Source organism: Perna viridis, chromosome 3, assembly GCF_037379345.1.
Source record: "Perna viridis isolate PV_CMFRI_1.1 ecotype Kerala chromosome 3, ASM3737934v1, whole genome shotgun sequence".
Lineage (NCBI taxonomy): Eukaryota > Metazoa > Mollusca > Bivalvia > Mytilida > Mytilidae > Perna > Perna viridis.
This window is the reverse complement of record NC_142447.1, coordinates 39,184,904-39,207,644: the sequence shown is the minus strand read 5'-3', so window position 1 is coordinate 39,207,644 and position 22,741 is coordinate 39,184,904. Positions and strand designations below refer to the sequence as shown.

The 22,741-nt window shown below is 38.2% G+C and overlaps 1 protein-coding gene across 2 annotated transcripts in view; it reads right to left on the bottom strand.

Moving 5' to 3' along the window:
- Nucleotides 1-22,741, bottom strand: part of LOC148622196 (ATP-dependent RNA helicase DHX58-like) — a 31,552-nt gene that overhangs the window by 5,209 nt on the left and 3,602 nt on the right. The window contains exons 3-12 of one of the 2 annotated variants that reach the window (XM_088571839.1): nt 19,096-19,440; nt 16,490-16,618; nt 15,937-16,071; nt 15,494-15,835; nt 13,234-13,329; nt 3,705-4,010; nt 3,207-3,376; nt 2,581-2,762; nt 1,988-2,183; nt 843-1,005 (exon numbers count right to left, since the gene is read on the bottom strand). In XM_088571839.1, the coding sequence (XP_088427965.1) occupies nt 843-1,005; nt 1,988-2,183; nt 2,581-2,762; nt 3,207-3,376; nt 3,705-4,010; nt 13,234-13,329; nt 15,494-15,835; nt 15,937-16,071; nt 16,490-16,618; nt 19,096-19,440 (2,064 nt within the window). The remainder of the gene's footprint in view (nt 1-842; nt 1,006-1,987; nt 2,184-2,580; nt 2,763-3,206; nt 3,377-3,704; nt 4,011-13,233; nt 13,330-15,493; nt 15,836-15,936; nt 16,072-16,489; nt 16,619-19,095; nt 19,441-22,741) is intronic. The other variant, XM_088571840.1, reaches the window with a different exon arrangement.

Below are 22,741 nucleotides of genomic sequence, written 5' to 3'. Positions count from 1 at the left end.
AGTTTCGGTAAGTATGAGTTGTGATAATGAAAACTCCATACGCAAGTGCTGAAGGTATGTTGTCACTAATGAAAGGAAATATGGCGATACTGAAACAGAATTCATCGAGTTGGTCATGAGTTTTACAAAGATTAATCAACACCCCGTGCAGGTCCGGGTGTTAAAAGAATAGGCCTGCAGCAGCGCTAAGCTTGTCGTATAAGGCGACTAAATAGTGCTCAGAACCCTAGCCGGGGGCTAGGCGCTCTGCCTACAGAGCAACTGGGATGTGTGCCCCAGGTGGTGGAATGGGGTACCCCTGGCGTGTTAAATGCTGGGGTTGTCAGGCTATAATACGGAAAACCTGACCGCAAACCATAGTGATGCACCGTGCTGGGAAAGATGCCACGTTCCTCGCACGTTAAAGAACCCTGCTGTGGTATTCGATAGGAGTAGGAACCTTTGCGCTCCGCCACAGGAGGCTAAATTGCCCGACCTTACCCATCCCCCCTTTTTCCAGTGGCAATCAAAGTTTGTCGACCCTATTATCCTTGTGACCCATCCTTTCTTCTTTTCATTTCATGTTCATTTTATCATCCATTTCATGTTCATTGTCTGAATATAGCTGAAATATTGCTGCTCGGACGTTAAACCCCAACAAACAAACAAACAAACAAAGATTAATCAACAATATCATTTTTAAACATAGCACTCGTGAAATATATTCTTTAGTGGGCACGTATGGCAAAGTTATGGTCAAACAGTGCATGCATCTAATTACAATGTAATGTAACTAATAATTTTTTGGAAGATGTTACCAAATAATACTAGTATCATAACGACACTGGTATAAGTTACAGCACCTTTATCAGGAATAACAACGTTTTCTGCCAGTTCAGCTTTGTTTTTCTCAACTGTAACAAGTTTTTCCGCATCAAGGTGTGCCATAGTAATCTTAATATGTTCTTTAGCCCCGGTCAACGAATTAGACTTTCGAACACCTAGTGATGCTGTAAGCCCGATAACCTTGAGAAAAAATACATGTCATAAATGTGTACATAGATGAAAAATAAAACGTAAGTTTTATCCTATTGAAACGTGCCCTTGCATAATACAGGAAAACTTATTTTGTAAACGTTCGATTTTATTTTTCGTGTAGTCAATCATACATGTAGTTGTTAATTAAAGGAATATGTTGTCATGTTGTTCTATTTACACAAAAGAATTTATTTTTTAGTGTAGCGGAAATGGCCGAGTTGTTCCGATTGGTAGTTAAGCAGACGGTACCATTAGTGCTCCAATTAAAAGAAGAGGATCAAAGGAGTAATAATCCTTACCTTGAAATATAAGACCTTATTTCATAGTGATTATACTGAAAACTACATTACTTTGCTCAAAATTTGCCAATCAATGACAAGACCTTTGTTTTACTTGTAACAAAACTTTAAACTATAGTAAAATTTGCAGGCATAGTTATTAAATGCACATTGTGGAGTAAAATTTCTTTCTATCTCGAAATGAAAAAAGAAACCGTTTTCGCTCAATTGTTGAAAGTGATTTTCAAAAAAAAAAAAAAAAAAAAAAACTCACTTTATTTACTTTTTTTTTTTTTTTTGGGGGGGGGGGGTTACCAATATTTTTTTTCAAACCGAGGTGGATATACTCGCTTGTTATTAATAGTGACTCGCCTCTAGAATTCATCTTGAAAAAAATAATTAGACAAAAACATTTTGATGACTCACTTCCATCTTATTTGCTCTTTCATAACATAGCCTTTTATAGCAGATACAAGTAGGATGGTGTTATTAAAGGATGGTTTATCGTAGTAAGGTTTATGAAGACCTTTAAAATCTTAACACTTTAAGTTTGCCCTTACAACTTCAACATGAATAATATTGAATATGTTTTTTTTTAATATACATGTAGCTTGTTGAACACAACTACAAAATAGCCCAATATCGAATAGTAATATTGCAAATTACTGATTTACAGGGGTTAATGAACGTACTTGTGGAAGCTGACTTTTATCAAAATTAACGTCAAACTTCCGTTCCATGTAGTATTGCATTATTCTGTTGTAAGAATGGTTAGAAATTGCATGGTGACATTCGTCAAAAATCAGAAGAGAAAAGTCCTCGATGGCAACGTCTTTTGTTCTCAAAGCAGTAACAAGAAGTTCAGCTGTTATAACAAAGATATTTCGCCTGTAACGAAAGTTGACAGCAATGTATGATTTTTACAAAAACAAAAACAAAACAAAACAAAACAAAACAAAACAAAACAAAAAAAAAATAAGTATCAAAAATCAATTTTATTTCCGAACCATATCTATTAACGCTAGATCTGCGTTCTTGTAATGGGGAATAATATTAATAATTTATTATATTTTTTTACATTCAAAGTAACAAGATGGGTAAAGGCATACAAAGTATATGTTAGCATGTTATACTAATAATAAAAGATGCTTTTAATAAGCAACTCGGCGAGTGTGTGTAGAATATATAAAACATAGCTTTATAGACAGTAGTTAAAAGGCTAAATGCATAATAAACTTAAGAAATATGTACAATCCCAAACAGTTTCGCTTAATATTCACTTTACCTTTTTAACCATGATGACAATGGTGTGCTGTCTTCTCGATTTATTTCTCCAGTCAATAGTTTAGCAGGAAAATGCAGATACTCTTTACATCGTTTATGCTGTTGCTCAGCCAAAGCTTGTTGTTCCACCAGTATAACAACTTTAGAAATCGAACATTTCGCCATATTTGTTGTAAAATGGCGCTTAAAAAAGAAAGAAAAGTCCTAAAAGTCCATATTATTCCCTTGACTTATATGTATCTTTAAGACAAGTACTAAAATCAAAGAAAATCAGGATTAGAACGTTGGTAAGAAAAGATGGGCACAACGACAAGAAAAACAGACACACGCAACAATGGACGTGCAATTACATAAAAACATGCACATTAAGGGAAAGTAATTCCAACCAAAACAAACAAAAATTCACTCTTACATATTTGTAACACCACAATAAAAATCTTATCTCGAAACTGAGAGAAAAACACATCTGGCAAACTGGTTCTAAGATATTGTACATATATACTATATGGATATACATTATTGCTTTTTAAAAATCAATCCAAAGCTTAACGTGTATTTCCGGATTTTAGCAATCAGACTACAACAGAAGGTATATCTACCGATTGCAGTTTTGATAGTCATGTGTACCTGTATGACATCAATGATAACATGGGTTTTACCAGAGCCAGTAGGAGCAACAATAACACATCTTTTTCCATCATTAGCATCAGCAGATAATTCCTTTTGATATTTTCTTAAATTCAATGGTTTCTTGTCCATTTGGTCATCTTCAGAATCTGAGCTAACATCATCGAAAGCTATGTGAACAATTAAAACTGCATGAATGATCTCGAATATGTAGTCATGAAAAATATATAAAGTATTTATCGTAAACTGTTGATGAGTTATGTTACTATTTATTTTCAAATGCAAGCACGCACGTTAGAACACCTCATTTCTACAAAACATCAAACAACTATAAAACACTCTTTTTGGCCTTACCAAATGTACCTGTGTACATATAAATGCAATGTAGAAAGTCTACTTATAAACCATGATAACAGATTTTCTTTTCGGTTTTTTATTATTTACTGGATGATTTATATAAATACATGATTTGCTTTTTATAATCCCATGTATACTTACGAGTCTCTACTATATTGTTTGTTATTTCCTCGGGCTTCTTGCTGGTCTTGATGGCAAGTTTTTTCTTTATATCCTCAAATTTTTCTGTTTTAGATAGCTTCTTTTCGTTTCCAGAATAAGAAGAGGCGATGTTGTTATCAATTGTTCCGGTATTGTCAAGTTTTGGGATTGTCTGGTTTTGTTTTTTCTCGTCACTACTTGAGAGTAACTGTTGCCTTATGAACTCGTGACGTTCTTCTTTGTTTTCTTGTTTCGAGTCGTTTGGAACACTCAGATTATTGTACGAGCGCCGTGGTTTCTCAGTAACTGCGAACATAAGTAAGCCTCCTTGTTATTGGATTGCTAATTGTTAATAATATGAATCTATTATTATTTTATTCACCCGTATATAGAAACATTTTATTTTCGAGATTTGAGAAATTGTATACCAGTAATTCAAATAATGAATTCTTGATATTGTTATTTTTTCAATATTTGTTTATAACATATCTAGTGAACAAACTCCTTTCAAAGAGTAATCAAGGAAACCAAGATTCTAGCGGAAATCCAAAAGAATGTAATCCAGAGACAAACACCAGACATGGAAAAAAATAAACAAAATGATACATACAAAGTAACAAAAGTAAATGAGCAACTCGGACTCCACTAGAACTGGGAGCATAGACCAGGTGCATCGGTAGGGTAAGCGTCCTCTGCTTTTCTAAAAACACCCACGGAGTTCCTCAGACAAATGTATTTAATATTCAAATAAGTATTATTCAGTACATTTATAATTTTTTTTAATTTAGCCTTAAATTAATGTACTTATATATTAAACAATATACCAATTCTAAAGTAACCTTCACCAAAAGATATCGTTCTTTATTGTTGTTGTTGTAAATGTATTTATTTAATGTATCAAGTTAGAAGAATATGCATATATTGGAAACTCGCCCCGTGCAGGTCAGGGTGTTAAAAGAATAGGCCTGCAGCAGCGCTAAGCTTGTGGTAAAAGGCGACTAAATAGTGCTCAGAACCCTAGCCGGGAGCTAGGGCGCTCTGCCTACAGAGCAACTGGGATATGTGGCCCAGGTGGTGGAATGGGGTACCCCTGGTGTGTTACATGCTGGGGTTGTCAGGCTATAATACGGAAAACCTGACCGCAAACCATAGTGGTGCACCGTGTTGGGAAAGATGCCACGTTCCTCGCACGTTGAACCCTACTGTGGTATTCTTCCGGAGTAGGAACCATAGGGCTCCGCCACAGGAGGCTAAATTGCCCTACCCTACCCACCTCTCCCTATTTTCAGTGGCAAGCAAAATTTCTTGACCCCATTATCCTTGTGTCCCATCCCTTTTTTATTTCATCATCATTTCATGTTCATTTTATCATCCATTTCATGTTCATCGTCTAAATATAGGTGAAATATTGCTGCTCGGACGTTAAACCCCAACAATCAATCAATCATATTGGAAATTCATAAGCAATCGCTTTGCAAAAAAAACTATTATTAATTCACTTTTTTAGATTTCCATACTTGTTTTACTTTTGAAACCCTTACACGACAGCATCCAAATAAAACTAAGATTCGGAATTTAATTGTCAGATTTTGCATTGATTCATAGAAAGTAATAAAGCAATTACATAAATGTGGCTAACGGCTGTCATACGTAAAACTTTTTCAGATCATTTGTGTTTTGTGGTTTGACAGCCTGTTTGCATAAAAAGATGTATTAATCTTAAATAACTTTTGTAACGATGAAAAATGAAGGAGAAAGAATAAAGGGCTATTGAGTTAATGTACATGAGTATGGAGTAAATGAACACGAGAATGGAATTTATGTACATGAGTATGGAGTAATTGTACATGAGATATATATGGTAACAACCACAACCAAAAGATGCTGTTATTGTTGTTTATAACCTTATCTTTTACTTCATCATGTAAAATTGAAAAAAATCAATTATATTCATATTTTTTTTTATTTTACATAATTCAATATGAAACATTTTTTTTATTTTGCTCAAAGGAAGACGAATACTCAGCTCTATACGATCCAGGGCCAAAGAAGATTGATTGATTGATTGTTATGTTTTAATGCCGTTTCGGCGACTAGGGCCATATCACGGCAAGAACATTGAATGAAGTGGAAATATTAAAAGCAAGATCAAAGTCTCTTCATAAAAAAATGAAATTTAAACAAACAGCTATTTACATATAAAAAGGTACATAAAAGGTGAATTTAAGACATAAAATACATATAGAAACATAACCGATAAAACATTTAAAATATTGAAAAATCAAGGAAGGTATCCAATTTAGATTTTATTAAATAAACCGATGTCTCGCAAGAATTTGATAATGTTTTTAGATGAAACGGTCTTGAACAAATCAAACATATTGGCGCAGTCAAAATAATTTTGCCCGGTGTTGGCAAAATCCACACAATCTAGAAGAATATGTTTGATAGAGAAAGGGCAATCACATGGGATACACTCAGGTCGAGAAACACCAACAAGCAAATAGCCATGTGTAAATCTAGAATGTCCAATGCGGCATCTAGTCATCACCACTTGGTCTTTGCGATTGCCCAACCCGGATTGATGAACGCCTAGATCGGGTTTTATGGAATTGAGTTTGTTGTGTTCAAGACCGTCCCATCGGTCCTGCCACATCTTTAAAATATATTTCCTTATTAAAGGTTTAAAATCGGTGTATGGCAAACTAACGTCCTTTATTATTTCATTTAATGCCTTCTTGGCAACCCTGTCTACAACTGAATTCCCCTGAATACCAACATGACTGGGTACCCAGAGAAAAACAATCTCTATATCAAATTCCCGAAGTCGATGAATAAAATATAAAATTTGTAAGATAAGAATGTATTTCAGTTTATGATTCTTAATTGCCAAAAGACAGCTCAAAGAGTCAGAACAAATAATAACCTGTGACAGATTAGATTGAGTAATCAATTTAAGTGCTAACAAGATGGCTCGAGCTTCAGCTGTGAATATGGAAGCGCTCGATGGCAACCCTTCAGTTACAGTTCTGTCACCATGGACAGCAGCACATGCAACGCTATCGCCATCTTGTGAGCCATCTGTATACACCGTCGAAAAATCTGGATAATTTGCTTTAACTTCAGAAAATTTTTGTTGTAAAAATAAAGGATTGGTATCGGACTTTCTATATTCACGCAGATCAAAAATGAAAGAAGGGTGTGGAAGCTCCCATGGAGGGCATTTCGAAGTAACAACAGGTGTCACTGCATTGGCCTCCAAAGGGAGGGGGGTTTTGCTTTCATGTTTTCGATAAATGGGATTAATGACACAGTCGTAGACAGGGCTATCTGGGTAGGCCATAAGTTTACTTACATATTGAAGACCTAATTTCAAACGTCTGTCTCCAAGGGATGGTTCATTTGCCTCGGCATAAAGGCTCTCAATAGGAGAGGTTCTGAAGGCACCAAGGCAAAGTCGCAACCCCTGGTGGTGAACAGCGTCTAAAATTTTAAGGTAAGATTTTTTGGCGGAACCATAAACAATAGATCCATAATCAAGTTTAGACCTAACCAAAGATCTATATAAATTTAATAAAATTGAGGTATCAGCACCCCAGTCGGTACTGGACACCATTTTTAAAATATCTAGTGCCTTAAGACACCTAGATTTAAGTAATTTGATATGGGGAAGAAAAGAAAGTTTACTATCAAAAAGTAATCCAAGGAATTTTGTTTCTTCTACTATTTTGATTTTATTACCATAAAGAAAGAGATCTGGGTCCGGATGCAGCTTTCGCTTTCGACAAAAGTGCATACCAACAGTTTTAGATGTAGAAAACTTAAACCCATTCTCCAAAGCCCATTTCTCAATTCTTTTGAGGCAAAGTTGTAACTGCCTTTCAATATTACTCATATTTTGTCCCCTGTAGCAGATCAAAAAGTCGTCTACATACAAGGAACCGTCAATATTGTCCTTCAAAACTTGGGCTAAACTATTAATTTTAATACTGAAGAGAGTGACAGAAAGAATACTTCCCTGAGGAACTCCCATTTCCTGTTCCTTCTCCTCAGAAAAAGTCGAATTTACCCTCACATTAAAATGACGATCTGACAAAAAATTAGACAAGAACAGAGGAAGTCTTCCTTTCAACCCCATATCAAATATATCTTTTAAAATACCATATTTCCACGTCGTGTCATAGGCTTTTTCTAAATCGAAAAAGACCGACACAATATGTTCATTTTTAGCAAATGCATTTCTGATGAGCGTTTCAAACCGGACTAAATGGTCAAGAGTACTTCTGCCTTGCCTAAAACCACACTGAATATTAGTGAGTAAGTTGTGTTTCTCAAGGAACCACACAAGGCGATCATTGACCATTCGTTCCATTGTCTTGCAGACGCAGCTTGTCAATGCAATCGGGCGATAATTTGAAGGATCCGTATGATCTTTTCCTGGTTTTGAAATAGGGACAACTGAAGCCGTTTTCCAGATGGACGGAACGTTACCAGAAGTCCATATCTCGTTCATTAAAGCAAAAAGTGTATGTAGAGATGGATCAGGAAGATGTTTCAAAAGTTGATAGTGAATATTATCTAGCCCACTAGCTGTATCATGGGCTTTAGCCAGTGACGATTTTAGTTCCTCTATAGAAAATTGAGAGTTGTAGAATTCAGCATTATTTGACTTGAAGTTTAATTTTGTCTTTTCTGCAGATGATTTAATTTTTTGAAAATCCGGTTTGTAGTTAGTTGAGGATGAATGTTTAGCGAACGTTTCGGCTAGCTTATTGGCGATATCTTTTTCGGTGGTTAGAGTGGTATTACCAACTTTAAGGTGTTTCACTGAAGAATTCGAATTTTTTCCTTTTACTTTTCTAATAAAATTCCATACTTTATTGAGGGGAGTGTGAGATTTAATACTAGAAACAAAATTTTTCCAAGAGGTTCGTCTGGCTTGTTTACATGTAAGTCGAGCTTTTGCTCGAAATATTCGGAAGTTTGACAGATTTGCTGGTGTAGGATTTTTGTCAAACCGGCGATGGGCCTTGTTGCGTTCTTCGATCGCTTTGTCGCACTCATCAGTAAACCATGGTTTACTAGACCTTTTTGGACTTGTCGAGGTTTTAGGTATTGTTTTATTAGCAATTGATGTCAGTCTTTCATTAAATAATAAAATGGGATCTTCAACATCCTTCATCGTTTCTAATCGTAATTCTTCAAGACAGTGGGCTTCAAATGAAGCCCAATCTGCTTTCTCAAGTTTAAAACGAGGTTGACGTTCTTCCGTTTTGGAGGATAAATGCTCCAAAAGAATTGGAAAATGATCACTCCCGCACAAGTCATCATGAACTCGCCATGTAAACTCTGAAAGTACGAGAGGATCACAAATGCTTAAATCAATAGAAGAATACGATCCATTGCCTGAATGAAGGAATGTTGAAGATCCGTCATTAAATATGCACAAATCTTCTTGCTGAAGGAGCTCCTCAACTTTTTTACCTTTATCATTCGTATGATTACTTCCCCATAAAGGATTATGAGCATTAAAGTCACCCAAAATAATAAATGGTTTTGGCAACTGTTCAACCAAATCAACTAATTTATTTCTGCACAAAATTGAATTTGGGGGAATGTAAATGGAACAAACAGTTATGGTTTTATCAAGGGATAACCGAACGGCCACTGCTTGTAGATCGGTAGTTAAAGGAACTGAACTATGTATTACTCTGTCCCTAATAAAAATGGTAGATCCACCAGCAGCTCGTTCATTTGCCTCAGCAAATGTACTATACATTGTATATCCTTTTACGGAAATTTGATCCGTTTCTTTTAAATGAGTCTCCTGGAGACATAATGCAACTGGTAAAATAGACTGAACAAGAAGAGTAAATTCCAAAATAGCCTTTAAACCTCGACAATTCCATTGCAGTAATTTGGCCATTTTTATGGGTGACGAATGGGGGATATTTTCTCTGACCTGGATCCGCGACCACGACTCGATGACCTTCTAGTACGAGTGCCACCATTAAGGTCAATTCGAATTGACTGAGCGCGCTGCTCCTTGTATTTTTTCATGGCAACAGGATCTGTTTGGTCAATCTGATCAAGGTCGGGACCCAGCCAGATTTCACCTGGACAAAGTCCATGATCTGTTGCTTCCATGTCAGACTCGGATTCCGAGTGCGACACCACAGGCGACACAATCTGTCGCCTAGACTTAGATTTCTCCAAGTCCTCCACACGGAAATTCCCCAACTTTTACGGGGGTTGGACATTCTTCTGTTGAGATTTGGAAGACGATGACTGTTGTGATGATGGAGATGATTTTGTAGATGATCCGGAATTTTGGGATGACTGAGTCTGGGAACATTGGTGAGATTTCTTAGCTCTGGCCTTTTTAATTTCCTCTAAACATTTTTTGGATGGTTTCATTATTTTGGTGGATACCTCAGTGGGCAGTTTGGCAAGACCATTGATATCCTCTTTCCAACTCATGATCGTCTGCACCTCAACAGTCGAAGACAGACAAGCACGCTTTGCAACACTAGCATAAGATGTTTTGCCAGATGCAAGAAAATTGTTGGAAAGGGACCACTTCTGGCGAGCTTCACTATATGAAATTTTGTTTTCAGTTTTTATCTTTAAAATATCTTTTTCTTTCTTATAAAGAGGGCAATCTTTAGATGATGACATGTGAGCTTCCTCACAGTTTCTGCATTTCAGATCTTTTTTGCAGTCGATTCCCTCGTGTCCTTCTTCAGAGCATCGGAAACAAAAGTTTTCCTCTACACAGGCCCTTTCCATGCCCAAACTTCTGGCATTTAAAACACCGAAGTGAGTTAGGAATATACAGACTGACAGCTGTCCTGTATGGACCAATGTAGACATGAGATAGCACTGAAGTGGAACTAAATGTTAACAGGATTGTTCTCATTGGTGTGGTTGCATCTGCACGTCGAGAAGTAAACCTTTTCACTGACTTAACGTCTTGTGATTTCAGTTCCTCACAGATCTCTTCATCAGTCAAGGCGTCGAGGTCTCGACCTCGGTATTTAAGGACACCCTATGACTGATTTAGTGAGCAGATGAAACCACATCAAGGTCACCAATCCTGGTTAATTTTAACAAATTTGATGATTGGCCAGGTCTGAGGCATTCAATTAAAAATCCTGATCTTATTTTCTTTGTATCTTTAACATCACCAGCTACACCCTTGATAGTTTTCTGTATTAAAAAAGGAGAAAGGTCATTAACATTTTTGTCTTTATCTTTTGCAGAAATTACAATAAATCTTGGCCAGTTTTTATCACTTTCGTCAGAAGAATTGCAGACATCACTTTTTCGTTTTTTTGAATAAGAAACATTGGACTCCCCGTTGTTTTTGTCGCCATGTTAAGTTTTTATAAGTTTCATCGTCTCTGTTCCCCACCCGCCACCGAGTGCCAACACAGGCGATGCTAGGACTCTACGGATTTCCAGCAGATAGCATCAGGGATTCCAGAGACGACATACTCGAACAGAGCGTATCTATCAATGGCGCATAGACAGCGTACTACTCGATTGACCCATGAGCCACCGCCTTCTTCATTTGCCATTTGTAAGCTTTTGAAAATCTTAGAAACATTGGATTAAACAAAATGCCATCAGTAAAGCAGGTGGACAAATGAAGGGCATGGCGTGACCAGCCGATTGATCGAACCGGGTCCATCCGATCTCCCGTTTAGATGACATAAGAGCCGAGTGGCATATACAGCCGTATCCTCGATCATCCAGCCATCGATGACACGGGGGTTACGTCACGACTGGAGTCTAGAGACGACCTTCATCCACTAGGACCTCCTCGCCCCCCAATAACTCACGGGTTGCAACTCACGGCAAACAAGTAGGTGAACCCACTTTTTATTTTAAACACCGGGCCCACGGTCGATGTTCCGATCGCTTTAGTCTGGCCTCTAACCTTTGACCTTTCCATCATGGGTAACCCTACCAGGAGAAAAAACTCCAGCTGGCATAGCTCTTAGGATCACTGAGGCACGCAAGCCCCCCTACCACGACAAGAATAGCGATCCACAGGGGGGGGAGCGAGGAACATGGCATCTTTCCCAACACGGTGCACCACTATGGTTTGCGGTCAAGTTTTCCGTATTATAGCCTGACAACCCCAGCATGTAACACGCCAGGGGTACACATCCCAGTTGCTCTGTGGGCAAAGCGTTCTAGCCCCCGGCTAGGGTTCTGAGCACTATTTAGTCGCCTTTTACGACAAGCTCAGCGCTGCTGCAGGCCTATTCTTTGAACACCCGGACCTGCACGGGGCGATAACGATAAAATGTTTGTTTGTTTGTTTGTTTGTTTGTTTGTTGGGGTTTAACGTCCGAGCAGCAATATTTCACTATATTCAGACAATGAACATGAAATGGATGGTAAAATGAACATGAAATGAAAAAAAAGGATGGGTCACAAGGATAATAGGGTAGACAAATTTTGATTGCCACTGGAAAAGGGGGGATGGGTAAGGTCGGGCAATTTAGTCTCCTGTGGCGGAGCGCAAAGGTTCCTACTCCTATCGAATACCACAGCAGGGTTCTTTAACGTGTGGGGAACGTGGCATCTTTCCCAACACGGTGCACCACTATGGTTTGCGGTCAGGTTTTCCGTATTATAGCCTGACAACCCCAGCATGTAACACGCCAGGGGTACACATCCCAGTTGCTCTGTGGGCAAAGCGTTCTAGCCCCCGGCTAGGGTTCTGAGCACTATTTAGTCGCCTTTTACGACAAGCTCAGCGCTGCTGCAGGCCTATTCTTTGAACACCCGGACCTGCACGGGGCGATAACGATAAAATGTTTGTTTGTTTGTTTGGGTTTAACGTCCGAGCAGCAATATTTCACTATATTCAGACAATGAACATGAAATGGATGGTAAAATGAACATGAAATGAAAAAAAGGATGGGTCACAAGGATAATAGGGTAGACAAATTTTGATTGCCACTGGAAAAGGGGGGATGGGTAAGGTCGGGCAATTTAGCCTCCTGTGGCGGAGCGCAAAGGTTCCTACTCCTATCGAATACCACAGCAGGGTTCTTTAACGTGTGGGGAACGTGGCATCTTTCCCAACACGGTGCACCACTATGGTTTGCGGTCAGGTTTTCCGTATTATAGTCTGACAACCCCAGCATGTAACACGCCAGGGGTACCCCATTCCACCACCTGGGGCACACATCTCAGTTGCTCTGTGAGCAGAGCGCCTAGCCCCTGGCTAGGGTTCTGAGCACTATTTAGTCGCCTTATACAAGCTTAGCGCTGCTGCAGGCCTATTCTTTTAACACCCGGACCTGCACGCGGCTAACGATAAAAAGAAATGAGAAAGTGATATGAGAATTAATATTTTTCTTGACATTAAATCTGTTGATAATTTTTAAAATTACGTTTCACATTCATTTATAACTATCACCGATACATGTGCGTTCTAGGTCACATTAAAGTTAATAGCGAAACAATTAAAATATAATAAAAAAAACAAATTACAAGTATACAAATTTACCAGAAGCATATGCTTCTTTCACATCATGATTCTGTCCTGTACATGCCATGACCTCTGCATACTCATCGACTGCAAAATTACCAGTCTTCTGAAGCTCTGATAAAAAATATTGATACTTTCCATATAATTTATGATTCAATAAGAGAAGGCTTTCTCTTCAAGGAAACTTCAGATAAAAAACTGTGAAATGTGAATACTTAAGAGGCACTCCAGATAAGAATCATGCAAAATGTGATTCAGGGGTAAAAGCCTACATATTTTTATTTTTGATATTTTGTTTGAAACAGAAATTAACATTCAGTTTTTCATATATTTTGTTTGTTTGTTGGGGTTTAACGTCCGAGCAGCAATATTTCAGCTATATTCAGACGATGAACATGAAATGGATGATAAAATGAACATGAAATGAAAAAAAGGATGGGACACAAGGATAATAGGGTCGACAAATTTTGATTGCCACTGGAAAAAGGGGGGATGGGTAAGGTCGGGCAATTTAGCCTCCTGTGGCGGAGCGCAAAGGTTCCTACTCCTATCGAATACCACAGCAGGGTTCTTTAACGTGCGAGGAACGTGGCATCTTTCCCAACACGGCGCACCACTATGGTTTGCGGTCAGGTTTTCCGTATTATAGCCTGACAACCCCAGCATGTAACACGCCAGGGGTACCCCATTCCACCACCTGGGGCACACATCCCAGTTGCTCTGTGGGCACAGCGCGTAGCCCCCGGCTAGGTTTCTGAGCAATATTTAGTCGCCTTATACGACAAGCTTAGCGCTGCTGCAGGCCTATTCTTTTAACACCCGGACCTGCACGGGGCCAGTTTTTCATATAACCCGTTTTTTTAGGATATAAAAATTATATTGTTTGTTTGTTTGTTGGGGTTTAACGTCCGAGCAGCAATATTTCAGCTATATGCAGACAATGAACATTAAATGGATGATAAAATGAACATGAAATGAAAAAAAAGGATAGGTCTCAAGGATAATAGGGTCGACAAATTTTGATTGCCACTGGAAAAAGGGGGATGGGTAAGGTCGGGCAATGTAGCCTCCTGTGGCGGAGCGCAAAGGTTCCTACTCCTATCGAATACCACAGCAGGGTTCTTTAACGTGCGAGGAACGTGGCATCTTTCCCAATACGGTGCACCGCTATGGTTTGCGGTCAGGTTTTCCGTATTGTAGCCTGACAATCCCAGCATGTAACACGCCAGGGGTACCCCATTCCACCACCTGGGGCACACATCCCAGTTGCTCTGTAGGCAGAGCGCCTAGCCCCTGGCTAGGTTTCTGAGCACTATTTAGTCGCCTTTTACGACAAGCTTAGCGCTGCTGCAGGCCTATTCTTTTAACACCCGGACCTGCACGGGGCTATAAAAATTATATAGAATGCACTGTAGATTTCAAAATTAAGGGAGATAACTCTGTAAATGACACTCAAATGCAATAGAATCTATTGGATGTTCAATGTTGATTATCTCCTAAGAGCATTCAGATTTAAATGAATAATTACACATTTCATAGTATAGACCCATAAAACAAATTAATTAAAAAAAATAAAAATATGTAGCTTTTTGGGGGGTGTACCACATTTTCCAGATTTTGCATGATTCTTACAAAGGAAGCTAATTAAGACAAATGAAAAGGAAAAAAAAAACATAGAACAAAACAGCAACAACAGAAGACGCAAACAAATTAAATACAGATATCGGAAAAGCAAATCACGGAAATTCTTGAAAATACCACTTCTAGGCTTATACTATAGATAAACAAAAACTGAAAAAAAAAACAAATAAAAAACCTCCTGGTTGTTTCACTTTATCGCTGGTCGAGCTTTTTTCCTGTAAAACTTTAATAAGCAAATATACAAAACGAATTTATAATTAATAAACTCCTTGAATAACATATCTACTAAGGTGAAGATAGCTTGCATTTGTATGCAAAGTGAAAACGTAAATGTTTCATTAGTAACCCACAAAACATTTTTGTTTTGACATTCGTTATCGTAAGGTTTTAGTCGGTTATCACATGGTCAGTACTACCAGACACTTTATAGTGTAACAGAGGAAACGTTTTACCTTTTCTTATTATAAAGGTTGTCCCTGTTATTTAAATTGAAGATATAAATAGTAAGGAATAAGAAAACAAGATTCTTTCTTGACATGAGATCAACAAACTGTTATGGATACCTTTTTTATAGGGTTTATTTAAACCAGATGTTGGCACAGTTGAAAAAAAAACACAACAGCCTTTAAATGCTTACCTTTGAATATGTCTGGATCAATTTCAGAAACCAATTGATGATAGTTATTTTTCATGAGAATGGTCATGAACTTTGGATACCAATGATTTGGTTGAAGTTTATGAAGGCATTGAAGAAGTTTGACAGCAGCACGCCTTTCTCCTTTATTTTGTTCTATTTGTTCAATTGTTTGACGATCTAAGGCGCTGATCAAAGATTCTTCGGATAACAAGCCCAAGAGTTCCCCTGGTTGGATCTTTTCTGACAGTCTCCCTTCATACAAATTAATCATACCCTCCCATCGTGCACTGTTGTCAGAAACTTCGTAGTTTCCTTCCAACACATCATTTAGCCAATCGAAATCTATGATATAAAAATGAATTGAACATGAAACATTTGCTTTGTTTAATGGTATCTCGAATTTCAGTTTTGATGAATTAATTATGAGAGGCAATTATAATCACCTGAATCAACCAAAGCTTGCTTAAAAGCCTGCCACTTTCCTGGGGTGCTGATTTGGTCCACTTTTTCAAGCAGTTTTTCCATTCCCATCTGCTCACCTTGATTTTCTGCAATATCTCTTATATGTCTTTTTTCTTCTACATGATAAAAATAATAGTATGGTATTACTTTTGATGTGGAAGGTTAAAATGACACCAGTAACATACACTATTTTTCTTACTATAAAAAAGTAGGGGAAAGTTGAAATCAAAAATGAATCATGTGGGTAAGGTCGAGAGAAAACATGCACGGTTTCTTCTAACGGATAATCATGTCTTCCATACTTACTCTTCTACATATGTACATTAATCAAAATGTTTATCTTACCATCAGATTATGCACTAGGGCATCACGCCTATGGTTTAATGGACAAAACTGTACAGGAAATGATTTAGTATAATCTTTAACATGACGCGTATTTTTTATTATTACATCCTAAATCCTCAGGTTAACAGTCTACTATATACAATAAAGGTCTACATAAAAACTATTTAGAACTTTAGAAAAGATACCAACCCATCGAAAGTAGTGTGCCTATATTACCGAGAATATCGTCTGCTGTAACATTTTGCAATATGAGATATTTAAATAAGTCCATAATGAGTTTCTGCCATTGGACATCAGGTGAAACTTCGGCGCGTTCTTCTGAAATAGATAGGTTAAAACGGTCCTTATAACTACAAAAAATAATAGACTTGTTTGTCACCTTTTAAACATTCGAACTTCAATTTGTTTTTGCCTACCATATAGATCTGTGAATGAAATGGTTCCTGGCTTGTTAAATCAAAGAAAATAAATGAGCCAGCTCACAATACCCCACGCTCCCATATATGCAATCAGACCAAGGAAATATCAACATCTCTGTGCAAAAAGGTGTCCCTCTGGACCAATCTCTGCAACATCACTAAGAATTTCCAGACGACAAGCCTAAATAATTTATTAACTAAGTCCACCTCCTAAAACTGTGGTCCCCTTTGCTCAATTTCTCTGGAAATCAAATTAATCATATCCACGTTTGATTTTATTGCTACTAACCATTCACCAAAGTTTGGAGGAAATTGGTCAAAGGTTGGATGAAGAAGTTGTGAAGAACACACGGACGAACGGACGGACTGACGGGTCGAGTACATAATACCCCGCAACTTTGTTGCGTGGAGTGTGAAAACGAAAATATCATATTTCTATCATCGATTAGAACATTAATTTGAATTCCCTCACTTCTATTAAAGTGGACAGATAAATGCAATAAATACATAACAGTAAATCAAATTCTAACAAGTGATGTATAAAACTTGTGTCACTAGCTGTTTAGATATAAGTAGAGACCTGCAAATTTATAAAGCATAGCAAAATATATGTTATTGTTTGTTTGTTTGTTGGGGTTTAATGTCCGAGCAGCAATATTTCAGCTATATTCAGACGATGAACATGAAATTGATGAGAAAATGAACATGAAATGATGATGAAATAAAAAAGGGATGGGACACAAGGATAATAGGGTCAAGAAATTTTGCTTGCCACTGGAAATAGGGAGAGGTGGGTAGGGTCGGGCAATTTAGCCTCCTGTGGCGGAGCCCTATGGTTCCTACTCCGGGAGAATACCACAGTAGGGTTCTTTAACGTGCGAGGAACGTGGCACCTTTCCCAACACGATGCACCACTGTGGTTTCCGGTCAGGTTTTCCGTATTATAGCCTGACAATCCCAGCATGTAACACGCCAGGGGTACTTCATTCCACCACCTGAGGCACACATCCCAGTTGCTCTGTTCATTAAATCCAATTCTAACTCAAAATGGCGGTGTTAAACGACCGGAATTTATGATGCCGTATTGGCTTTGGTTTGATCCATATTGACTCTCTTTTTTCATGTTGGTCCCGTATTGATGCCCGGTTTGAATTCATATCAATTGGCACATTTTAACGTATTTTGGGTAGTTTATTAATAAGAAATGTTATAGTAATAAAATTGCATGTCATGTGTAATATAATTTAATGTAAATGAGCAACTCCGACTCCACAAAAAACCTGGGAGGATGGACCAGATATTCAGTATATGTTCAGAGCATTTTGGCCGTATCAGTAAATTTTTAACTTACTAGTGATACTAGTGTTTTAAACTTAGTGTTGACATGTATGAGGAAAGTGATAATAACATGTACATTAACAGATGTGGAACTTACCTCAGTGGTCAATACAATTAACGTTTTTAAGAAGATTAATAATGATATAAACAAAAATGCTTCAATGGGTCTGGGATCCATATTTTCAGTTATTCTAAATGCTTCTATCGGAAATGTGACAATTTACAATTTATACTTCGGATAATTGACCATCAGTAACACTTCAGTCCGGTACTTTAAAGCCCCGTGCAGGTCCGGGTGTTAAAAGAATAGGCCTGCATCAGCGCTAAGCTTGTCGTAAAAGGCGACTACATAGTGCTCAGAAACCTAGCCGGGGGCTAGGCGCTCTGCCCACAGAGCAACTGGGATGTTTGCCCCTGGTGGTGGAATGGGGTATCCCTGGCGTGTTACATGCTGGGGTTGTCAGGCTATAATACGGAAAACCTGACCGCAAACCATAGTGGTGCGCCGTGTTGGGAAAGATGCCACGTTCCTCGCACGTTAAAGAACCCTGCTGTGGTATTCGATAGGAATAGGAACCTTTGCGCTCCGCCACAGGAGGCTAAATTGCCCGACCTTACCCATCCCCCTTTTTCCAGTGGCAATCAAAATTTGTCGACCCTATTATCCTTGTGACCCATCCTTTTTTTTCATTTCATGTTCATTTTATCATCCATTTCATGTTCATTGTCTGAATATAGCTGAAATATTGCTGCTCGGACGTTAAACCCCAACAAATTTCTATGCATTTCTATTTTTAAAAACCCATTATAAGTGATATGATAAATAAGTTTTTATATGTCATTTCCTTATCCTTCTGGTATCTGCCCTTGATCCATATCAGCCCTCGATTACATCTCCTCGGGTTAATTCAGGGGCGATATGGAAAATTCCTTATGTAATAAATATTTCTTTGTAAATGAATCGAGGCCTGTCTATAATTTATAGCAATGCAAGTCTCATGTACAAGTACAGCATAATTACCCGTTCAGCATATTTACCGTTATCTAATTCATCAGACATAAGACAGTCCTCCATTCGAGAAGCTACTGTTTCTAAGTTTTCATCTCTAAGACATTGAATTAGCGTTGTCTCCCATTCCGATTTTTCGCTGATTGCTAATCTTTCAACAAGAATGACTAAGGCAGCTTTCTCCTTTCTATTTAGACATTCTGTTTCAATATCCTGGACATCTAAATCAGTGATGATTTCTTTGTCCCTAAGTGATCTAGAGATTTTCAATGACTCAACATTGACGTCATTAAACGCTTGGACCAAATTGCGTATTCTATCAGTACAAAATGGTCCATACTCTTTCTTAAGAATTTTAGACAAATGGATGAAGTCTGTAAAATAAAAGTATAAAAGGTATAAAGGTTTTACTGTTTACAGTTGATATCTTTAGTGACGTTCAATTTTCATTTCGATTATTATTTGTAATCATTAAGCATGATCAATATTACAAAGTAAACTCGTTAACTCGAAATTATTTGTATAAGTATCGGTGTTTTAGATGTGTTTAGGCGTTAATCCTTTCTCCATTTTTTGTCCCCAAAACAGTTTTACCAGTAGCAAAAAGGAAAAATTCGTTTACCAATTATTGGACAGTCACGAGGAAGCAGTGTTCATCAAGTAAAACGCTGATATCCCATTTTATTTCTGTGTGATTATTTAAAATGTTTGATGTAGTAGTTTTTGAATGTCGAACCATTTTAACATAGGGCGAAATAATTATCGTACTTTTCACAATTTACACTGAGAGAAATTAAGTCCTTTCACAGAATAATAGGAAAGTCGGGCAATTTAGCCTCCTGTGGCGGAGCGCAAAGGTTCCTACTCCGGGAGAATACCACAGCAGGGTTCTTTAACGTGCGAGGAACGTGGCATCTAGAGTTCTGAGCACTATTCAGTCGCCTTATACGACAAGCTTAGCGCTGCTGCAGGCCTATTCTGTTAACACCCGGACCTGCACGGGGCTATATATATATATGTGTGTGTGTGTGGGTTTTGAACCGCACATGCGTTTGTTTATTTAACTTAAATTATGGCATTTTAATATTTTGACAATGTCTATCTTCGGAACTAAGTTTGGGGCGAAAGTAAAAAATATTTTATGCCAAAGGCACACGTTGTCGTCGGTTCCCTTAAAGTCGCGACAATTCATGTTATTATATTGAACGGTCGAAAAATCATCCTTGGTTTTTGAGATAAAATTGTCTTTTATGTCGACAAAATACCCAAATTATCACGACTTTTCGAGATAATTTTTCGCGACATTTATTTATCACGATGACAGAAATAGACTTCCATATTAATCAAAATGCTAGTTATAAGCTCTATACTCTAGCGGGTTTAAAAAAAATCGAAAGCGAAAGTGAACTTAAGTTTTTAATAATACTCAGAGTGTCACACATTGTATAAAAACCTCACTTGAGTCAACGCTTTCAATTAAAAGAGTAATCAAGGGAACCAAGGTTATAACGGTAATCAAAAGAATGTAATCCAGGGACAAAGACCCGACATGGAAAACAGACATACACAACAAAGAATAGCCCCGTGCAGGTCCGGGTGTTAAAAGAATAGGCCTGCAGCAGCGCTAAGCTTGTCGTAAAAGGCGACTAAATAGTGCTCAGAACTTTAGCTGGGGCTAGGGCGCTCTGCCCACAGAGCATCTGGGATGTGTGCCCCCGGTGGTGGAATGGGGTACCCCTGGTGTGTTACATGCTGGAGTTGTCAGGCTATAATACGGAAAACCTGACCGCCACAGGAGGCTAAATTGCCCACCGACCCTACCCACCTCTCCCTATTTCCAGTGGCAATCAAAATTTGTCGACCCCATTGTCCTTGTGTCCCATCCCTTTTTCATTTCATCATCATTTCGTGTTCATTTAATCATCAATTTCATATTCATTTAATCATCAATTTCATGTTCATCGTGTGAATATAGCTGAAATATTGCTGCTCGGACGTTAAACCCAAACAAACAAATAAACAACAAAGAACATACAGTAACTAAAATCATACATACAAAGTAACAAAAGCAAATGAGCAACTCGGACTCCACTAAAAACTGGGAGCATGGACCAGGTGCACCGGTGCCCCGTGCAGGTCCGGGTGTTAAAAGAATAGGCCTGCAGCAGCGCTAAGCCTGTCGTATAAGGCGACTAAATAGTGCTCAGAACCCTAGCCGGGGGCTAGGCGCTCTGCGCACAGAGCAAATGGGATGTGTGCCCCAGGTGGTAGAATGGGGTACCCCTGGTGTGTTACATGCTGGGGTTGTCAGGCTATAATACGAAAAACCTGACCGCAAACCATAGTGGTGCACCGTGTTGGGAAAGATGCCACGTTCCTTGCACGTTAAAGAACCCTGCTGTGGTATTCGATAGGAGTAGGAACCTTTGGGCTCCGCCACAGGAGGCTAAATTGCCCGACCTTACCCATCCCCCCTTTTTCCAGTGGCAATCAAAATTTGTCGACCCTATTATCCTTGTGACCTATCCTTTTTTTTTATCATTTCATGTTCATTGTCTGAATATAGCTGAAATATTGCTGCTCGGACGTTAAACCCCAACAAACAAACAAACAAACAGGTGCACCGGTAGTGTAAGCGTCCTCTGCTTTTCTAGAAACACCCGCCGAGTTGCTCATAAAAAGTCAAGTCCGGGGTAGACAAACCAGGAAAGGAAAACTATGACCCGTTGAATAAATCAGTTTTCATGGTGCAGATGGATACACCATAACGATCCACGAGTGAGTTCATGATGACGACCATAGAACTTCTGTAGTGATGACTTCAATCTTGTAGCAACCTAACCCTGTTCCAGAAGCCTATTTGTTAGAGTTCTAGTGCGATACAAAAAGTCTGCGTAGTTTCGGTAAGCTCTGGTATAACATATGAGTTGTGATATGAACACTCCATACGCAGGTGCTGAAGGGATGTTGCCACAGATGAAAGGAAAGTTGACCATTCTGAATGAAAAGTGATCACATTTGTCGTAAAGTTTGGTCAATAGTTTTCCTTTACCATCGATTTCTAAGTGTAGGTCAAGATAAGAGGCTGACTTCACAGTGTCTGTAGTATCCGTTATCTCAAGTTCTTTTGGGTAGGTGCGATGTATCAAATCCCCGAAATTAGGATTGTTTAAAGATAATACGTCATCTACATAGCGGAAACGAAGATTGAAGGATCTAGCCAAACGATATTCTTTATTTCTGATCAGATTAGCTACAAAGTCAGCCTCATAAGAGTGAAGGAATAGGTCAGCAAGTAAAGGGGCGCAATTTGTTCCCATTGGAATGCCGACTGTTTGTTGAAAAACACGTCCACCACACTGGACAAATATGTTGTCGATTAAAAATTCCAGCATTTTGTATACATCTTCCTCTGTATATTTGGAAGATGATTTTGAATTATTTCTTACAAAGTATGAGGAATCTCTACCAAGAACTATATATTTGTATCTAGGTGTACTATCTTTTTTGGAAAAAAAACAACGATGTATAATGTTTTCAAGTCGGGATTTTAACTGAGTATGGGGAATAGAAGTATACAGTGTTGAAAAATCATAGGTTTTAATGCTATTATATTCAGATAATAGTCTTGAACTAATTGTTTCCAAAAGATCTTTCGAATTTTTCAGGATCCAC